The sequence below is a fragment of the Calidris pugnax genome, unplaced genomic scaffold (genome assembly GCF_001431845.1).
Source record: "Calidris pugnax isolate Ruff unplaced genomic scaffold, ASM143184v1 scaffold103, whole genome shotgun sequence".
In the NCBI taxonomy this organism is placed as follows: Eukaryota; Metazoa; Chordata; class Aves; order Charadriiformes; family Scolopacidae; genus Calidris; species Calidris pugnax.
The window spans coordinates 13,276,780-13,296,738 of NW_015090990.1; the positions used below are offsets into that span (position 1 = coordinate 13,276,780).

General features: G+C 42.5%; 1 protein-coding gene across 11 annotated transcripts in view; it reads left to right on the top strand.

Moving 5' to 3' along the window:
• The first annotated feature begins 7,977 nt into the window (after positions 1-7,977).
• The window catches only part of ABI2 (abl-interactor 2), a 65,707-nt gene continuing 53,725 nt past the window's right edge, over positions 7,978-19,959 (top strand). For 7 of the 11 annotated variants that reach the window (XM_014954319.1, XM_014954323.1, XM_014954315.1 and 4 more), the window contains exon 1: positions 7,984-8,140. In XM_014954319.1, coding sequence (XP_014809805.1) covers positions 8,024-8,140 — 117 coding nt within the window. In that variant the 5' untranslated portion in view covers positions 7,984-8,023. Of the gene's footprint in view, positions 8,141-19,959 lie in introns of all 11 variants that reach the window. The other 4 variants (XM_014954313.1, XM_014954317.1, XM_014954316.1 and 1 more) reach the window with 1 other exon arrangement.

Here is a 19,959-nt window from a genome sequence, read left to right on the forward strand (position 1 = left end):
TATAGAGGGTTTGCTGAATCAGGCCTCCCGTTTCATATCGCAGCAGCAATAACTAGGTGGGTTCTGTTGCTATATATACACCATAGTTCCAAGTGAACATCTTTTGTGCTTGAGCAGACTTGGTGGTGACTTTTACATAGTAAAGGTAAAAATACTGCAAAACATACATCCTGCATTAGCCTTTATATATTTTATAGCTGTACTGTTCCAGTGTGGTAAACTGAGCTGAGCAATCACATTTTCTCAATTACCCTCAAGAACTGGATATCCTTATCACCTCTGTGTTTCTTTCTCCCACTGCTGCAGCACTGGTCTTGAAATTGTCACCACAGCTAAAAATCCTCGTTCTGTAAATTAAACTGTGATTTAAAAAAATTTTACAGTGCAGCCTCCTCATAAAACTCCACCAAGTCTTTTGCTGATGTGACTCACTCAATTACTCATGTGGGCAGACATTCAGATAATAAAAGTAGTTAATGGAAAGCTGTGAGAAATACTGCTGGTTCCTGAGGAGGCAGGGGAGGGGGAAGGCTACTGCGGGTATTTTATCCAAAGAGCTGCTGAATTCACTGAGCTCCCAGGCATTTTTTTAAGATAAGGATTTCTCCATTCTGCTTTTTCTTCTCGATAAAAACAGCTTGAACAGAGGAGGAACAAAAGTACACCAGCTGTATACGTTTGCTCCTCTGCTCCTCTTTCTGCATATTAGAGATGATAGCCAGTCTGTGCCCTGAAATAATCTCTTTATCGTAGTGATGTAAATACTTAAATAACACTCAATACTCTAATGAACTCTGGATTCCTGAATCAAGGATTACAGGTAGCAAGTGGCTAAACAAGCCCTTTGGTTGGAGGTGTCACATATACTGACAAGAACCAGATTTTTCTGGAATAATTAATAGGCCATTGAGATTTGGTATGCAATAGGTCAGGTAATAGAACTAGAAATCAGATTTCAATGACATTTCAATGAGTGTACATTGGAGAAATATGGCACCTTTTGAAGCTGGTGAGGCAGAAGGTTACTGAAGAATAGCAACTTGTAAGTGAAAACCCCCTTATGCAATGAAATTATACATGTGTGATGTCTTCAAAGAGACTTAGAATTAAGCCAAAACTGGATGTAGTGGAAGTGGATGAACTGATTAGAGCTGAGGGCTAACTGGCATTTGCAAAATAACCAGAACAGTTAACTCTTGGTTGCATGGCTCTGAGGCTGCTAGGTGTTTGAGGGATTTGCTACCACAAATGGCTGTGCAAGCCCCTTCCAACATCAGCGATGGATGTGAAAAGGGAGAGGATACAAAGATGTGCTCATTCCTCATGCAAGATGAGCTGGGAGGGAGACTACGACTTGACTTGTAAAATAGAGCTTCTGGCAGAGAGAAGCAACGCATGGGTGTTGCGGCCGTGGACCTGAGAAAGTAAGCTGTCAGATTATATTTAGCGAATACATGCTGCAGAGAAGCGCAGAGAGGGAAGGAGGGGAACTAATGCGTAGCTGGGCCTCATGGGTAGTGAGCACACAGAACGGGGAGTGAGGCTGTTTAGAGGATGAATTGCTTTGGTGTACCTGATTGAAATAAATCTCTGTGTGAGGCCAGGGATTTGCACAGACTTGTCTGATTACTTTGAACAGCAGAGCTCAGCCTGATTTCTCCTTCAGTAATGGCTCAACCCCAGGCTCTGTTAGGTGAAGGGTGACCAACATGTGGCCTTCCAGCAATCCACCTCTGGCCCCACGCTAGGGATGTCTCCTGCAGCAGTCCCATTCCCTAGGGTTGGGGAATAGGGATGCAGTATTTCCGTAGGTTCTCTAGAAACCAATGTCACAAGCTGCTGTACACCCCGGTTCCACACCCAGCTCAGCCCTAACCCACTGGAAGCTTGTTAGCTAAGGCTGGCATCTGCAAAATAGGTTAAACAGGGGTGCAAACACCTTCCTGCATTGTGTTTCCTGGAAAGCCCAGTCCTAAAGATACAGAGATGGGAAAAAAAAATTCCTTATGCCTGTATGAGACAGATCCATCCTTGCGTGCTGACACATTGTTGGTCATTTGGGTCCTATCTTATATTCCAGGGTGCAGAGGTTGCCATTTTGACTAGTTTGTAGCAGGATGGGAACAGCTTAAGCTCTAACTCTTTCCTGCTAAAAGCTCACTCATATAATTCAGAGATGTCTTTGCCTTTGAAATAAATGAGTCCTTTAAGCTCCCTCTCAGAGGAGACAGTGCAGGGAGGCCTGGCTGCCTTCTGCGCATAAATATTCTGTCAAACCAGATTCAGGCTGAGGTGGGTGAAGCTGCTGCGACTGATGGGGAGCCATCAGTCTCCATCTCCTGTTAGGCAGTACAGCATCATTGAGATTTGTGCTGTTACCAGCACTGTCAGAAATAGCTGTGGGTGAGAGAAAGGGCTGAAATTCTCCCTTGTGTTAGTCAAGCAGGAGGACAGAGCAGTTAGGAGAAGGACAGAGATGCAAACTGTGATAGTGAACAAAAGCTCTGCAAAAAGGAGCATCCTTCACAGCTTCATGACCAGATGCATGATAGAAGGAGGAAAGATGACTTCACAGATGTGATTTATTATCCTTCCCATGCAAGGGAGTTATGATAATTCCAGGAACAACGCACATTTGTTTGGTGGCTCCTAAGAATGTGCAAGGCCATAAAAAGCTTTTTAAAGTGGTTTATGTGGTAAAAGCGTGATTACAAACAGGACAGGATTAAAAAAGCTCGGGGAGGGGGGTGCAAGTTGCTGGAGTTATGCGAGTACCTAAAGATCTGAACTGTAATTACATACAGGAAGAAACAAAGACCTCAGAGAATGCTTCTAACTGTCGTAGCTGCAAAGCAAACTTGAAAATGTGAAAAAAAGCATAAATAGGCCAGTAGCATCTGCTCCAGTCTGTAGTGAACCGGAATCAATAAGCTGAGAGAGAATGAATTTTCCCATGTGCTGTAGTGGAGCATTAACTCTCCTATCTACCCTCCAGGGCCTATCTCCTCAGCAGCTGTATCACACCTTTCCTGGGGGGTTCCACATAAGTCAGGACAGGGTGGGAAAGGAGTGGCAGTTGGTCTGGGTTGGCATCTTTGAGAAGGAATCAAGGTTGGAAGGTTGGCAGGAAAGAAAAACAAATTAGAGAGGTTCTTTCCCCCCATCCTCCCTGAAAGCTTTGTCCTTTGAACCCTTGGAGGAAAACTGATGAGCAACTGTGCTTTGTGCTGGCTTCTCTTTGAGACTATTTGTTGCCTGTTTTCTTTTAAGTCTGAAATGTTAGAAAGAGATCATTATTTTTCCTATTTAGCTTGACCTCTTCCTCCCTCAGAGAGTTTCTCCCCCTATACTGGCTCTGTCCTTCTCACACAGTGTGTGTTGAAATAAAGTTCAAGAGAAAACTTGTTTTCCTATGAAAAAAAGCTTGGTATTTGGAATGAGACATGTCCTAGAACAATCTGAATTTCTGCAGCATGTCCTGTCCCTCTCTGGAGGTGCTGTGAGGTATCAGGTGTCAATCATCGCTGCCTCTGGCTGAGTTGGTTCTAAAATAGCCATGTTAGGGCCAGCGCTTCCATGAGATGTAAACTACCCTATGGGTCATTCCTCCTACCCTTCCTGCAGCAAGTGCTTTACCCAGAGGCAGCATCTCATAAGCAGAGAGGTTATCTGTGGTTACCGTCTTGATTGCCCAGCAAATAGCTGAATGCCCAAGGAAGCAGGAGGAGAATGTGCAGCTGCGGAGTGTGTGGGTTTTTCATTCTGTTTTACAGTGAGGACTGGAGCTTGAGTGTTTAAGACGCCTTGGGATCCTGATACCATTTGTTGCAGCACTGGCCGTGTATGAGCTGCATTCTGGGATAGCGGTGGGAGTTAAATAAACTGCCCTTTGCTTCAGGAGCTTTGGATTATGAGACTGGCAAAGACCCACCAGTCAGCCAGAGGCGGATCCAGATACTATGTGAAACAAGCAGGATGGCACGACTTTGGCTTTATTGAAGGAGTGAAGGTACATATTTCAGTTAGATTATTTTCTTCAATCCTCCAGTTTTCCTTTCCTCCCTCACCCCTCCAGTAAATGTTACCTTCTGGCTAAAAGGCATGGGCCTCTGTATATGGTCTGTACACATGACCGTATGTTTGCTGTCAGAGTCCTTTGTTGTTTATCCATCTGCAAATCTGCTCAGCTCCATGTGATGCAGCAAGCACAGCGATTTTCGGCTTTTGTTTCTACCATTTACAAAATGTGGGGGGAAAAAAAAAAAGGGGAAAAATGCTCAGAAATGGGAAACCTCATAAAACTAGAGCAAAGTTATTTACAGAAGTGAACTGAAAACCTGCAGCAGGGTCTGTCAGAGATCTGACCTGGTCATCTGTCTAAATGGGATGTTTACTGACATTCCTTGATGTGGTGATTGTGCTGTTCAGTTTTCCATACAGCAAAGAAAATGGAAGAGGTTTTTGACTGTGATTTCTTACTGTGTTGCGAAAAATACGTGGCCTTTGAGCTACCCCATTATTACTTTTCTCTAATTAAGAATTGATAATTCAGAGTGTGACATGTGGGACATGCACACAAAGTGCCCAGCTGCAAGACTGCACATGACCAAAGGATCTGCTTGTCTGTGCAAGTTTTTGCAAGCAGGGCACTCCCTTGGGTGATTGGCCAAAGAGGTAAAAACGTAATGCATGTGAGAGAACTTGGAGGAATAACGGTGTCTGTGCTTTTGGATCTCAACCTCTAATGTGGAGTCTCCAGCTAGATACAGGCCTTTCTATTTTCTGGTGACTGTTTGAACAGCATGTTTAGGTGGAAAATGAGTTTGCTTCCCAGTCTTGAAGATATTGATCTAAGGAAAAATCTTGCACAAAAGGATTAAAAAAAAGTTGGAAAAGTTAAAGTGTATAATGCTGTAATTAGCACTGAGGGAGTATAAAAATTTAAAATTAGTTTAACACATCACTTGACAGATGGAAAGTCATTTATGTAAATTTAGGGAAGTGGTAGTTGGATTCAGTTGGTCTAATTTAAACAATATTTCTAATTATTTTTGGTATGTGTACAGAGGATTACAGGATGGCCATTATTCTGACAGGAGGGCTCTTCATATTTAAATTTAAATCCACAAAAGAGTACCCTATTAAAATGTAAACATGCTGTGATAACAAGCACCTAATTATGCAGGCAGGTTAGTCCAGCTACTCTGGTGAACAGCTGTGTGCACATATTTCAGATAATGCTTTTTCTTACACCCTAAAAAACACCGGCAGGGCCACCAAGAGGTCAAGAGGTGCCTGATCCGCAGGGTGGGAGCTCCCTGTGAGAAGGCTGGTGGTGCTGATTGCAGATCTGAGAGCAGATGAGCTCTTGCAGGTTTCCAATGAAAGCAGGCCCTGATGGCACCCAAAAGCACACAGAGAAGATGAGACAATTAACAGTTTCCCCTCCCTACAGTCTGGTGCTGCTAATCCAAGTTAAAACTCCTATCAGCATCTTTGGAGAACCTTCCTCTTTATATCTTGACAGCTTTCTCCTTTTGCCAAGAGAAAGATCATGCAGGTTTACTGGGGAGCTGCCAAATGACAGCTTGACTTCACACCTGAGGAGCAAATGAATGAAGAGAGAAGGAAAGCCTCAGCCTGCCTCCAGCATGGGGCAAACGTGAAGGAAGAGTCCTGGGAGCGTGGGTGTGAACAACCCCTGGAACTGCAGCGGCAGCAGATGCAATGTGAGCAGAGTCCAAGCTGAAGCTACTGTGGAGGAGGGAGCGTGGGGCCCATTACCGAAGTGTGAAGGTGTTACTCATCAGCTTGCATGCCCTAGGGTGAGGTGGAGGCCTGGCCATGGCTGATTCTTGGCAGCGTGGGGCAAAGCTTGGAGCTCCACGCTGTACAGCAGCCCTTTATGAGTTGATTTGGTCAGCTTTTCTTTGCTGTGAAGGCTCAGATCAGTTCTCTCAAAAGGTGCTTTAGCAATCAGCAGGGGGGGCGACAACCAGGATTTATTCTTTAACTGCAGCAAAACTAGTATTTTTTGGTGTATGATTCATGGTTTATAAACTTTGGGGCTAGAGGGCACCATGAGCAAGGCTGCATGACACTTCTTGGTCGTTTTGGGGCAGGGAGTGCCAGTGCCTGCTGTGGAGAGCTGCAGGGGGGGGTCTCTAGCAGGGTCTTCTGTGATTCTTAAGCCTTTTTGTGAGATTAAGGCTACCACAGCTGTAAAATATGATTACCCTTGGCACTTCAGCTGCTTAAAGAGAAATTAAAACACACAATCACATTGTTGAAAGTTGTGAATTTTAGCCCACATTTAAAAATGGGAGAAAAATGCTTTGCTCATGAGGGCTTTTAAAGCAGTATAATGAACACTCTGCCTGACTCATCCTTCACATGGGAGAACTAAGCAAGCTAAGAGGAAATGTCTCCAGGCAGACATTCCCCAGGGCAGGAATTTCTCTCTCTTTTTTCTTTTAAGGAAAGAAACTTACAAAGACTGGCCCCCAAACTACCTCTTTGTTGCCTGACCCCACCAGGTGTTTGCAATCTGTTTGTAACTCTAGAAGTCACCTGGAGGCCAGGCATATCTAGCTGGATGCCTTTGCAACAGCTTTCCAGGCATGAGAACAACTGTTCCCATAGTATTGGGTTGTTGAACAAGGACAGCAGCACTGGATCTTGTCTAGTTAGTCAGAATGGTCTGTAACATGAAGGCTGGGCAAACATCAGGCTGCAGAGTCAGAGTATGTAAGGGATGTCAAATAACCCAGGGCTGCGCTACAGCAGAAGCAGCAGGAGCTCTGTGGAGCCTCATGGGAACGTGAAGCAAGTAATCACAGCTGCAATTGATTTCAAAGAGACAAATGAGCTGCCCTAGAGAAAGCTGGGACACTTCTGCTGGGGGCTGGTCACATTTTTGGGGGTTTGGTTTTGTGGGGTTTTTTGTGGGAGAAATGCTATTTTTAGGGTCAGGTGAAGGAATTAAGTGGGAAAGCCTTCCGCGTTCCTCTACGGGTGGGAATTTTCATCACAATTGTAGAGATACTGAAGGACTTGCCCAGGACATAAAGGAAGTCAGTGTTAAAGCCAGGAACTGACCAAACAGAGCTCCTAACTCACAGCTATAGTGTTGTGCATTAGCCAGGAGGCTGTCCTTCCTCTGTTTCTGCTGACCCTTCATTATACGCTTTTCTCTGTTAAAAGTTGAAAAGCTGACTCCTTGGCGGCTGAGAATTTACCCTTCCTCTCGCCCCTGTACAATAGCATCTTTTCAGATGGAATTTGCACAAAAGAAACATTTTGTTCTTCCTCTGCTGATCAGAAGAGCTGAGCAGCAGCTACATTAAAAGCATGAGGGTCCGACCCTAGATCCCATTGTATTCAAAGACAAAGCTTCCAGTGGTATCAGTAGACGTGGTGCTAGACCCGTGGCTCTGGGAAGGGCGCTGCTAGCAAGCTGCTATCGAGTAAATTAATATAAAATGATGGGAAAAAGAAAAAGCTAAGGCTTCCTAAAAGGAAAACACACATCATTTTTTGGTGTTGGCCCTTGGGACTAACACTGGGCAGCAGCGGCTGGTGCCAGCTCCAGTGCTGGGGGACACCCCGAGGGCAATCGCTCGGTGAGACACTCGGTGCCGGAGTGTACCGGTGTGTGGACACCGGGGCAGGAGTGTGGGGGCTGTGCACCTCCCCGCGAACAGCCGTTACAAAAACCCCAAGAGAAGATAATGCAGGAATCGCTCGTTTCAGCGGCTTTTCTAACGAGCTGCTCGGGTGAAGGAGGCGGGAGCGCCCCAGGCCCGCTCCCCTCGGCTCGTCTCCGGCCGGGAGCGGAGGCCAGGCCAGGCCAGGCCAGGCCAAGCCCGGGCACCGGGGGGTGTGTGTGTGAGGGGGGCGTGGGGGCGTGCGCATGCGCAGGAGGTGTTGCCCGGCCGCGCCCCGCCCCCGCCGCGGTGGGGGTCTGGCGCGCGCTGAGGAGGACGGACGGACGGACGGACGGACGGGGTGAGAGGATGTGAAGATGGCGGAGCTGCAGATGCTGCTAGAGGAGGAGATCCCGGGGGGGCGCCGGGCCCTGTTCGACAGCTACACGAACCTTGAGCGGGTGGCCGAGTACTGCGAGACCAACTACATCCAGGTGCGGCGGGGGGCGGGGCGCGCGCAGCCTAACGGTCGCCGTCCTCGCCTAACGGTCGCCGTCCCTGCCTAACGGTCGGCGGCGGCGCGGCGCTGAGGCGGTGGGCACGGGGCAGCCCCGGCCGGGCAGGGTCGTGTGTGTCCTCCCCCGCCGTTTGCTGCGGGGCTGCCTCGTCCGGCCGGTGGCGGGGTGGGCGCGGGGAGCGGGGGTCGTGCCACCCCCGTCCCCTTGGCGATGGGAGGGTGACAGGCGCGTGGCGCCGGCTGCTGCAGCCCGGGGAGGAGGAAAGCCGGTTCACCTCCGGCGTGAACTACCCCGGCGTGACGAGGCGTTTAAATATTTAATTGGTTTCTAAATTAAATTTCTTCCACTTTGTGAGCGTGTTGAATATTTATTTCGCGTTGTGTCTCCGTCGCTCCTTTTCGTTCCTTTCCTACCTTCCACTCCCCTTTGCTGACAGCACTGACATGATGTGATGAACTGAGGAGATACCCGACTCCTGTAAATACAGTATTTGTGCTTGTTAATTTAGGGCACATGACATATGTTTCAATTGGGATATGCCTGGCGGTTTATATTTCCCTTCCCAAGTAGGGCTGCGGTATTCGATAGGATGGGCAGCTACCAAGTGGTAGGTGCAGGATGAAAGCGTGATGTAGTGGAGGTGACACAGAATTAGGGAGAAAAATCAAGCGCAAGTTGCTGCTGCAGCGTGTGATTTTTGTGGTGACCGCTCTGAAGCCAAAGTGATGTTAGGACATTGGATTTTTTCTCTCTTTTTACTGTGAAGAGAGGCAAAATGTAGTCAGTTTACTTTGATAGTGATTGTAGGGCTAAATGAAAAAGTTCCTCCCCAAACAAACAAAAGAAACGTTACTTGTGGGTCAGTCCTAAGAAGGGTCTGAGTGTGTAGGAATGAAAGGAGGGGGTCGTGGGCTTGTGCTGTCAGTGTTGAGAGAACTAACAAGGGTCCCGGTTTTATTTTTGCTGTCAGTCGCTTAAGTGGAGAGTGTGTTTCCAGATGGCAAGTAGGGATGAGACCTGTAGTGAGATTATTCTATCAGTGAAAATGGGAGAAAATATTTAACTAGTGACAGAGAGTACTTAAAATGTCCCTCTAAAAATGCTCTGTTTCTTTTGTATTGCTAAATGACCAGCTGCCCTTCAGAGAGAAGACTTTGCATATTTTGGGTCATTTACAAAACATGTCAATTACAGTGAAATCATATAGATGGTTTTTATTATGTAATAACTTTTCCTGTGTTGAATTAGTAGGGCTTGTGTTCTTTTAAGAGAAATATTGAAATATTTTCTTACAGTCATAACCTAACATGTATATTTAAATGTATGCTTTTTTGGAAACTGAGAAACTGATTTTTCTGGAACAGGGGAGAGAAGTCTTGGAACGTAGAACTGGATAGGAAGAAGTGGATGTAGTTTGTTGTTGTTTTTTTTTTTGTTCATTCTCTGACCTTTTTTGTTCTTTGTATAAACCAAAGTTTACAAAATCTGTATTGAACAGCTCCACTGTTATTGTTTTAATAAAAACTATGGAGGAGAACTCCATGCTGGTTTTTACAGATAGAGAATGAGAAAAGATGGTTATTACCCCAGACAGCATACAGTCTGTAAGGACAGCCTAAGATAATAGGAGATGGATACAGACAGATGGTGAGTGAAGGAAAAGAATGAAGCACTCTCGGTCAGCCTGATGGATTCTGGCCACCACACGGCAATACCCTTACTGTTGGCAATTTATCCAAGCATCGTGACAACAGAGAGCTTTAAGGGGGAGGTGAGAATGAAAGAATGAAATTGTGTTGCGAGTGTTGACTGTCATGTGCAGTGCGGGTCACAGCATGAACGTCTTTAAATTTTAAACAAGTGGGGAATGGAGGACATCAGCCAGGCGATAGACTCTGGCCTTTGGCACAGAGTGGGATTATTGTAGAGAAGAGGTCCTGTGTGAAGGGATTCTGGATTTAGTGATGTGGGTGCCCAACTAACAAATCTGTCAGGGAACCCACCCCGCCTTCACAGTACCAGAGCTACATAAACTCCTGCACAGGATCTGTATACAAAGCTGATTTTTTTCTTCTCTGCAAGAGTGGGAATGGGTAAATGGATATAACTATTGGTTAGTTGGATATTGATGATTTTTCTTCTAATACTAATTATTATTCCAAAGTTATTATGTGCAATTAAGTCCAAATTATATTCAAAAACAGTAACCTTGGATTTTGTGGCGAAGATGGGCTTGTGATAGCTCAGAAGCGTGCAGAAGAGTAATCATGCAGAAAGTCCTGTAGTGAAGATGGACTAATTCTATTGTAATCCTTTAGTGTTTCATTGTTGACAGAAGGTTTTGTCGTTGATATTCTTGAGACCTCCTACAGGAGGCTCAGAACGTGTTTGAGATCTGAACTCAATCCGCGGGATGGTAGGCAGTGTGGTGATGGGGACGTTGAAGGCATTACATTGGCTTGTATTTGCCAGTAGACAAGTCACTCCCTCCTCTTTTTGGGCCAGTTGGTGCTTTGAGGTCTTATTGTTAAACACAAAAATGCTGCAAAAGTCAGTGGAGGCATAGCTCAGCTTAATGGAGAATCTGAAGTTCAGTGCTAAAGTGAATGAGTTTTTTCTGTCTTCCCATTAGCAACATCATAGCGGCTTCAAAATAATTGAACATGTGATCTCTTACATTTGGAAATTCCTAGTTCATAGTAGTAGAGTCGTGGCAATTGTAGAGTCGTGGCAATTGCAACTCAGTTGACTTATGCTTATGAAATGAAAAATCCTTTTTTTTTTTTTTTTTTTTAATTTTGGCAGCATTTGTCCAAATTATGATTTATACTTGGTGAGCTAAATTACTTTAGCAGCAGGGAATGTTACATAAATTGTTACCTTGCCTTGAGTCTGTGATACAGTGGTGTATCAGAGCAAATCAGCTTAAAATTTGTGGAAAATGATAGAAAATGCAGCAAATATTTAATAAATGCACCTGAAGCAATGAAAGACAAAAGGCTACTGTTTGGTCAAACATTTTTTTGTTGTTCATTGTTCTTCACCAGTCCTTATTTTAAATTTTCCTACTGGGTAAGTTGGTCTCCCAGCCTTCCAGCCAGTTAATTACCTAATAAGATGATTTATTTTTCAACAGACACTACTCTGTTAAACAGGAAAATAAATTGATAGAAGAAAAACTTAAAGTATAATTTCAACTTGCATACTACAGCAATTAGTTTAATAAATTTTCTGTGATTATGATTCTACTTTAATAATAATAGTTTTAAGCATAAATGTATATATTGCTCACTTTAATCTGCTTGTTACTACATAAATCAAGTAACTTTTCTTACTAAGAAGGTCTTATTCTTCTAATAACTTGGAGAAATTATACATATTATTTCTACATCATACTTCTTAAAGAGAAGGGGAAGATACACATTTATTTAGGAAAATATTTTTGTGGTATCTGACACAATGTCAATCACAGGTGAAATTTTTTACTGGCTGCTCAAATTCATGTACTCATGCTGTGTCCTTTGTTACCAAGTTCAGTCTCAGTCTCAACTTTTCAACAGAGTAATTCTATAAAATTTTATTATCTGATGTACTTGATATTATAAAAAACATATTTGCAGTCTGCATTGTTTTTTTTTGTAAAAAAGCAGAGAATAGTTATACTGGACAATGTGCCATGTTTACAAAATTTTCATAGTCCTGCATTATTTTTGTTCAAGAGTGTCCTAAAGAAAAATTCTAGTTATGATGGTTTAAGTAACAAGACCCAGAAATTATTCAATTTGCAAATCTTGTTACTGGTATACTGACAAAAATTCCAACACTATCTTTGCCTGTCTGGTTTCTTTGAGCTTGTCCTGTATAAGTCTATTCTGGAATAATCTTTTGTTTGTTACTCGTGATCATCGCTCTTTTAAAAAATCAGCTTTTCATTTTGTGCAATGCATGGAACTTGCTAGAATAGCTGAATGCTTGTGTCTGTTAGCTCTTTGTTGAAAGAGTCAGAAAAAGTTACCAGGTGGAGGCAGTTCAGTCATTAAGTACCTATCAGGAACAGATCTGGGGTGAGGGGAAGTCCCACCACCAAAGTTAGTATGCAGAATTGAGTGAAGAATCAAGCCTCTGTGTCCTGCTCAGTTTTCAGAAGGTATGTAGGATTTCCGTGTGCTGTATTGTCCAGATGCTTCTAAAAGGCTGTATATCTCTTAGCTTTCCAAGATTATTACCCTTTACTTGTCAGCTCTAAAGACTGAAAAGAAAGAGTGAGCTTTTGTTCCTCTCTTCATAGTCTTCAGGTTGCCATGACTGTGTTGCAATTTATATACAGAAACAGCCTGCAGGGGATTTTTACTCCTGTTCTTAATATTCCATCCTTCTGTTTATTAGAAGTACCTGCTTTCAGCTCCTGCAAATAGCTTTATTTAAATAGACATAAAGGTGAAAACTACTTGTTTCTCAGTAATTTTACTACAGTCCATAGATCCACGAGTTGCATAGTTGTTTTCTGCTTATCTGTTAATTTTAATTAAACCTAAGCAAAACCAAATAGCTGTAGACTTGGAAGTGTTTTCCGGTAGGTTGAACAGGAGAATAGGGTGTCTATTAGCATACTAGTTTTAAACTACAGAAATGGTGGGCCTTTACAAATGTAACTTAGTGGTTACAGTGTCAGTAATGTAACGCGAAATTTCTGCGGAGTTGCTTGTATTGACTGGTACCAGTATATAACTTGTGTAAGTATATAGACAATTGCAGGTATTATAGCTTATGAACAAGTTCAAGAAAGATCTCAATTCTCTTCACTGAAGATAAGATGTGTATCACCTTTACAAGGGCAGCTGAGTTAGATTTGTAAAATTTATTTAACTATCAGAAGATCAGAGTATCAGAGGAAAGCTGTTTTCAACCTTTCTGTTCCTTAAACTTGTTTCTTTTATAATCCAGCTTTGACGAAGAGGTGATGAAGCTTAGCATTGATGGAACACTTGTTCTGCAGGCATGAAAGTAGATATTGATTAGCTCCAGTGAACGTTAGTCCACAACTTCAGGAAGATGCTGACAAGTTGAAACTCTTTAAAAACACTAGGAAATTAGTGAAACACCAATAATGGATATATGGACAATATGATACAGAGTCTTACTCCTAAGTATAATGAGTGAATAGCAGGCTATGGTAGGACTTCACAGAAGCTGTATGATTTTAAAATTGAAGTAGTATGCTGTGGTGGGTTAACCTTGACTGTCTGCCAGGTACCCGCCAAGCAACTCTCACTCTCGGTCCTTGGCAGAACAGCAAGAGAAAGTAAGAAAAAAAAGCTCATGATGAGATAAGGACAGGGAGATCACTCACCAATTACTGTCATGGGCAAAACAGACTTGACTTGGGGAATATAAATTTATTGCCACTTAAAAATAGAGTAGGATAGTGAGAAACAAAACCCAAACTAAACCCACATTCCCCTTACCCCTCCCTTCTTCCCAGGCTCAACTTCACTCCTTCATTGCCAACTTCTTGGCTTCCTCCTCCAGAGTGATGCAGGGGACAGGGAATGGGGACTATGGTCAGTTCATAACACTTGTCTCTGACGCTTATTCCTCCTCATGCTCTTCCCCTGCTCCAGTGTGGGGTCCCTCCCATGGAATACAGCCCTTCACAAAGTGCTCCAACATGGGCCCTTCCTGTGGGCTGCAGTCCTGCAGGAACAAAATGCTCCAGTTTGCATCTTCTGCAGGCCATAGTTACTGCTGGAAAACCAGCCCCTGCACAGACTCCTCTCCATAGGCCACATCTCCTATCAGGATCCTGCTCCAGTGTTGGCTCTCCCCAGACTGCAGCATCTTTCAGAGCATATCCGTCTGTTGCAATCTGAGATCCTCCATGGGCTGCAGTGTCAATGTCTGCTCCACCATGGTCCTCCATCAGCTGCAGGGGGACAATCTGTGTCACCATAGTCTTCTCTATGGGCTACAGGGGAATCTCTGCTCCAGTGCCTGGAAACACTTCCTCCCCATCCTCCTTCTCTGACCTCGGTGTCTGCAGGGTTGTTTTACTCCAAGTTTTCTCACTCCACTCTCTCACAGCTGCTTTGCAGTGGTGTTTACTCTTTCTGAAGTACGTTATCACAGAGGCACCATCAGTATCGCTGACCGACTTAGCTTTGGCCAGTGGTGGGTCTCTTTTGGAGCTGACTTACACTGGCTCTGTCTGACATGGGCACAGCTCCTCATTGCTTCTCACAGCGTACACCTCTGCAGCCACCCCCTACCAAAACCTTGCCACATATGCCTGAGGGGATATTTCTTCAGTACACTCTGTGTTAACATTCCAACAATTAAGGCTAAACTAAGGTTAGTGATTACTGAGACTGTATGTGGCCGCTGTTGTCTTGATTTCAAGAAGTGATGCTTTCTGCAAATTTGAAGTAGCTCACTAAGTAAGTGAAAGTCTTACTATTTCTGTGTCTCCCCTCTGGTGCTCTCTCATGTTCAGCCTGCAGGTGGTTCCACAATCCTCTTTTCTCCATGCTCGGTTAAGGTGGAAGATGGAAGTAACTGGATGGCCAACTCCGGTGCTACTATAAAGGAACCAGTAATAATACTAAGGATCTTTTTGGGTTCTTTACTTTTTCTTTTCCTCCTACCTTTTTACATACTGTATCTCCAAGCGCCTAAGCTCTAAGGACCTGGTAATTTAAAAGAAGGTTAAAAGATACTCTTGCTTGAAGGAGAGAGTTAGATAGCCTCCCTTGCATTATCAGGATATATTAAAAAAAAATATTCTGAAGTGACACCAAATGTTGTCAATATTTATGACAAAATTAGAAAGCAGTACTTGAAACATGTTGTTTATGAGTAATTCTTTCTAATTTTCTGAAATAAAATTCCATGGTAGTAGTTCAGTCACAATATATACCTGTTGGAGTTCTAACTGTATTAAATGGTTGCACAGATTGCTATTGCAGGTCTCTCTATACTTAAGGTTTACAGTGAGCTTGTTGTTAGGTTAGTAAGTTTAGTGGGGATAATCTAGGTATAGGACCATCTTGTCTGTTTCCTTTTAAGTGAGTCAGTGTAGCTAACAAAGTTGGTGAAGTATTTCTCAATTAAGCAATTTACTTTTCCTTTGCATTAACGGTGCTGAGTTTTGCCAGGAAAGCAAATTTAATGCATTTAATAGTGTCACAAGTTCAACCTGGAGTTCAGGGAGAGCAAGATTGATTCTCTATTGAGTGGATGTGGAAATAGCATAAGCCATTTTATTAGTGATGATGGGAGTTGCTGGTGGTAATACCGTATGTATAGGTGGGAAAAGAAAATTTGTAAACACACAAGTTGCTAACATAAACTAACTGTGTAACCCCAAATGTTAGTTACAAGTGGCATTCTAGTTGTTCCCTTCTATAGTTTGTTTTCAGATTGTGGTTATTAAATAGTCTCAATCAAGAATTGTAATTCAGAGTAGCAAGCTTCTGCATCCTACAGTTAATAAGCTCTCTAAAATTTATTGTCTGTTGCTCCTGTTTTACTTGCATTTGCAGTCATTAATCTTTGTGGTTTAGTGCTGTAGGTTTTAAGGCAGGAAGTGGTGCACCACCGTGGTGCACCATGTAAGACAAGAGCTTCTTAAGTCACTGCTTTAAGCAAGTGAAATCTTGTTATGTTCAGCAGAATATTTTATTGAAGAAAACATTGATTTAAGTACCAAGTTTTTGCAGCAAATTTTCAGTAGACTCTGTGTCTACATGGCTCATTTTTCTTGGGTTTTGTTTTCAAATACTATATTTCCACACATAGTTGTGCACTTGAAATTAAACTCTTGGTTAGTGATCTAAGTTCTGTAAATTTTGTTGAATACCCACACCTGGAACTTTAGTCATTGGACTACTGGTGCTCTGTGGAGCAAAACTGCATGTCAGTAGATGAAGCATGTAATCACAGCACACTGAATTTAGGTGAATTTCCTCTTTTCAGGGTTCTCATAGGTCAGGTTGGCAATTTTTTCTTGAAGTGAACGAACTAATATGTTCTTGCAAATGAGTTGTGCCTACTTCAGTGAGAAATCTTAATTTTCTGGTTCCCAGGTGCAGCGAACAAGTTGCTCTGTCAAGTTTATAGTGATGCACTCTGAACTATGGACTCCATATATGCTATTCACTTTTCCTGTAGCTTATTTCCCAGTAGATGTCATTGTAATATGTAACCTTAGTAGTCTTCCAGTTTGAAATATAAGTGCTTGTTTTATTATTATTGGCTTAAGGTTACTGTAGTGAAGTTGATTTTATAACGCTCAGTGAATTGCAGGATGAGGAAAAAATATTACTTGGTTTGGGGTTTTGGTAGCCTGTATGTGTTGATTATACACGTAGCCAATGGTAGTTTTGTGCTGAACTCATAAATTTAGGATTTTTTATTAAACTTAAAAGCTTTTCAAGGTAAATGTCAATGTTTTTATTAGGGCATTTTGTAATTTTGTTGTGAATTTACTACTTCAGTATATATGAACTCTGTCAAAATTCTTGGGAATAACTTTGGGGTCTTTTGTCTATTTTTGAGCTGGCTGCTGTTTTGTCAGTTGATTTATGCTATAGATCACATCAGGTTTTTAAAACTATGCTCTTAGAAGATCAGATCATGGCTATTAATTTGGTATTTCAGCTGATACTACAAGAGATTTTCGGGAAGCCTGAGATGCTTTTATTTGAAGGTGCTTATTTCAATCTGCATGCTGTCATTATAAAAATGATTTTAATTCTTTTCAGTGTTCAAACTGATATTTCAATGAACAAATAGATAAACTTCACAACTGTTTCTTATATTGTGCGTTACTGTTCTTTTATGTTGGTATAACTATCTGTCATATTATGAATTCCGTTGGAAATAAATGATAAAACAAGCTGATGACCCTGATTTTTGACATTTTGTGGGAAACATTTTATGGAAAAAATATTGGGAGGTTGATAAAACTCGTTAGAAAGCAGATATTAATTTCTGTTATTCTTTTTGGTTAACGTTTTCGGTAAAGGATGAGGATAAACTTTGCAAGAATTTATGTGAGGTTTTGATTTTTAGTGTTAATATGAATAGGTTCACTGGGTTCAAGGAAGGAGAAGAAAGTGGTTTAAATTTGGATTTTAGAGTTGAAGGAAATTTTTCTCTCATAGGTATGTAGAAAAAAATAGAAAGTTTTGCTTTTGAGTGGCTTATGAGAGGAAGGTTTGAAAAACTATATTTACTTGCTTGTCAGTGTTAAATACAAAGTTTCACTGATGGGATTGAGAGTTTCAGAAGACTGCCCCAGTCTTTCCAGCAATGGAGGGCAGAGAGCAATTTTCATCTTTGTCCAGTGCGCTACCAGCTGGGTGGCTCTGACAGCATCTCTGAATTTTGGGCTGGGTGCAGGAATACTAAAAGGCACTCAGATTGAAATTTACGAGGGCCTGCTCTAACAGGCTTGTCCAGTGTTCAGGTGTTGAGATTGAATGGGCTGCCTGCTGGACTGTCCTGTGGAATTGAAAACTTACATTTAAAATAGCTGAGTGCATATATTCTTCCTGTTACCCACCAAGAAACCTTTGGAATGTAAGGTGGCTACAAATTAAAGCAGTGCCTGTCAAAAGCTGCAAATATTAGGCTTTTCTGCTCTTTAGGGGCAGGATTGCTGAGCTGATCTAACATCTTTCTGCTTGTAGTTCTACCTATATTCTTGTCCTGGGTCTTGTCCTTATCTCATCATTTATGGGCCAGTACAGTTAGCTAAACTGACAGAAAACTGCCTAGGACAAGAAAAGCATTGTGTTTTTTCTCAGTGATGGTGGGAGTGTGAAAAGAGGACGGAGAGGGGGGATGAAGTAGTAAAGGAGTGGGACCATTCCTGCCGAGGGCAGTTAGATTGACTATTGTAAGGTAAGAGGGAAGTTCTTCAAGACACCAGGCATCAAACTTGGTTATTTCAAGTTTTTCTGTAGCAGTAGTGCTGCTCTTTGGAACTGAAGGTTAGCAGTAAAAGTCAGGTGTTGTTTCTGCCCACCTCTCCCCCCGCAGTGAAAACTGTGAGCTGTAGGGGCTGACACTTATTAAACTTGAAAGGGTCATAACAGATAACCTTCTGTAATTTGTGCCTTTTGAAAGCAGAATTAGTGTTTGTCTTCCTGTATAGTCTGTCTCCTAGAACAATTGAAGTCTGTTCTTGGTACTGCTGTTCTTAGCAGACAGGGGGATATAAACATAGCTGAAACAGTATTCTTTTTAGTCTGATGTCTTTTTAAAGAGAAAATTTTAGTTTGTTTAACAAACAAAATATACAAAACCATTTATTACTGAGTACTCTAGGATGAATTTAAAGCACACTAATTTGTCTTGATTTGCATTAATAATAATGATTAAATAGTATGTGTTTACTGCAAATTCAAAATTATTTTGAAGAGCATCCTTTTGAACTGTAAGTTTGAGAGGTACTGGATATTGCAAAGTTTGTGATTCACTCTAATTTTTTAACTAGGTGGTATGTTTGTAAGTTGGCATGACAAGTGGAGCTTGTCTGGAGCTTTATAAGTGAGGCTGAATGTTTGCTGCAGAGTGCAAAAGTGTGTTGCCTGTGTCTTTCACTGGGTAAAAAACACAGGTCTGTTCCAACTTGTGGGGAATGTAAATACGTTAAATATCGCAAATAAATGGCTATTTTGAAACAGCTAGCATACATTTATCTGTCTGGAGAGTATGTGTGCATGAACACAAATTATTTAGCCAAAAGGAGAAAAATAACTCTTACATAATAGAATACTAAAGATATTTTGCCATACCATGCCATATGAGAGACTTAGATAGGTTGGATGGATGGGCCAACATTATTGGTATCAGCTTCCACAAGACCCAGTGCCAGGTCCTGCACTTGGGTCACAACAACCCCATGATCGGTACAGGCTTGGGGAAGTGTGGCTGGAGGAGCTGCCCGCAGAAAAGGACTTGGGGGTTCTAATTGACAAGCGGCTGAATATGAGCCGGCAGTGTGCCCAGGTGGCCAAGAAAGCCAATGGCATCCTGGCTTGTATTAGAAATAGTGTGACCAGCACAAGTAGGGAGGTGATTGTCCCCCTGTACTCAGCACTGGTGAGGCCACACCTGAAGTATTGTGTCCAGTTTTGGGCACCTCAATACAAGAGAGACATCGAGGTGCTGGAGTGGGTGCAGAGGAGGGCAACAAAGCTGGTGAAGGGCCTGGAGAATAAATTGTACGAAGAATGATTGAGGGAGCTGGGACTGTTTAGTTTGAGGAAGAGGAGGCTGAGGGGTGACCTCATCACTTTCTATAACTACTTGAAAGGACACTGTAGAGAGGTTGGTGCTGGTCTCTATTCACAAACAAGAGGGAAGAGATTCAAGCTGCAACCGGGTAGGTTTAAACTGGACATTAGGAAGAAATTCTTCACAGAAAGAGTGGTCAGACACTGGAATAGGCTGCCCAGGGAGGTGGTTGAGTCACCATCCTTGGACGAGTTTAAGAGTTGTTTAGATGTGGTGTTGGGGGATATGGTATAGGGAAGAACTTTGTAGAGTAGGGCTGATGGTTGACCCTTGGGATCATCGAGTCCTTTTCCAACCTAGATGATTCTATGATTATGAAAAGTTTACAGTATTTTTCACTATTTATAAATATATCTAAATGGGCAAATAGTAAAAAGAAAAGCCAAACTTTTATCCCCTCCACTGCTAACAGCAACATAGGAGGCTGAAGTGGATGACAGATGTCAGAGAGATTGAAAAATGCCTGTATGAGCAGAATCTCAAAAAGGGGCTGT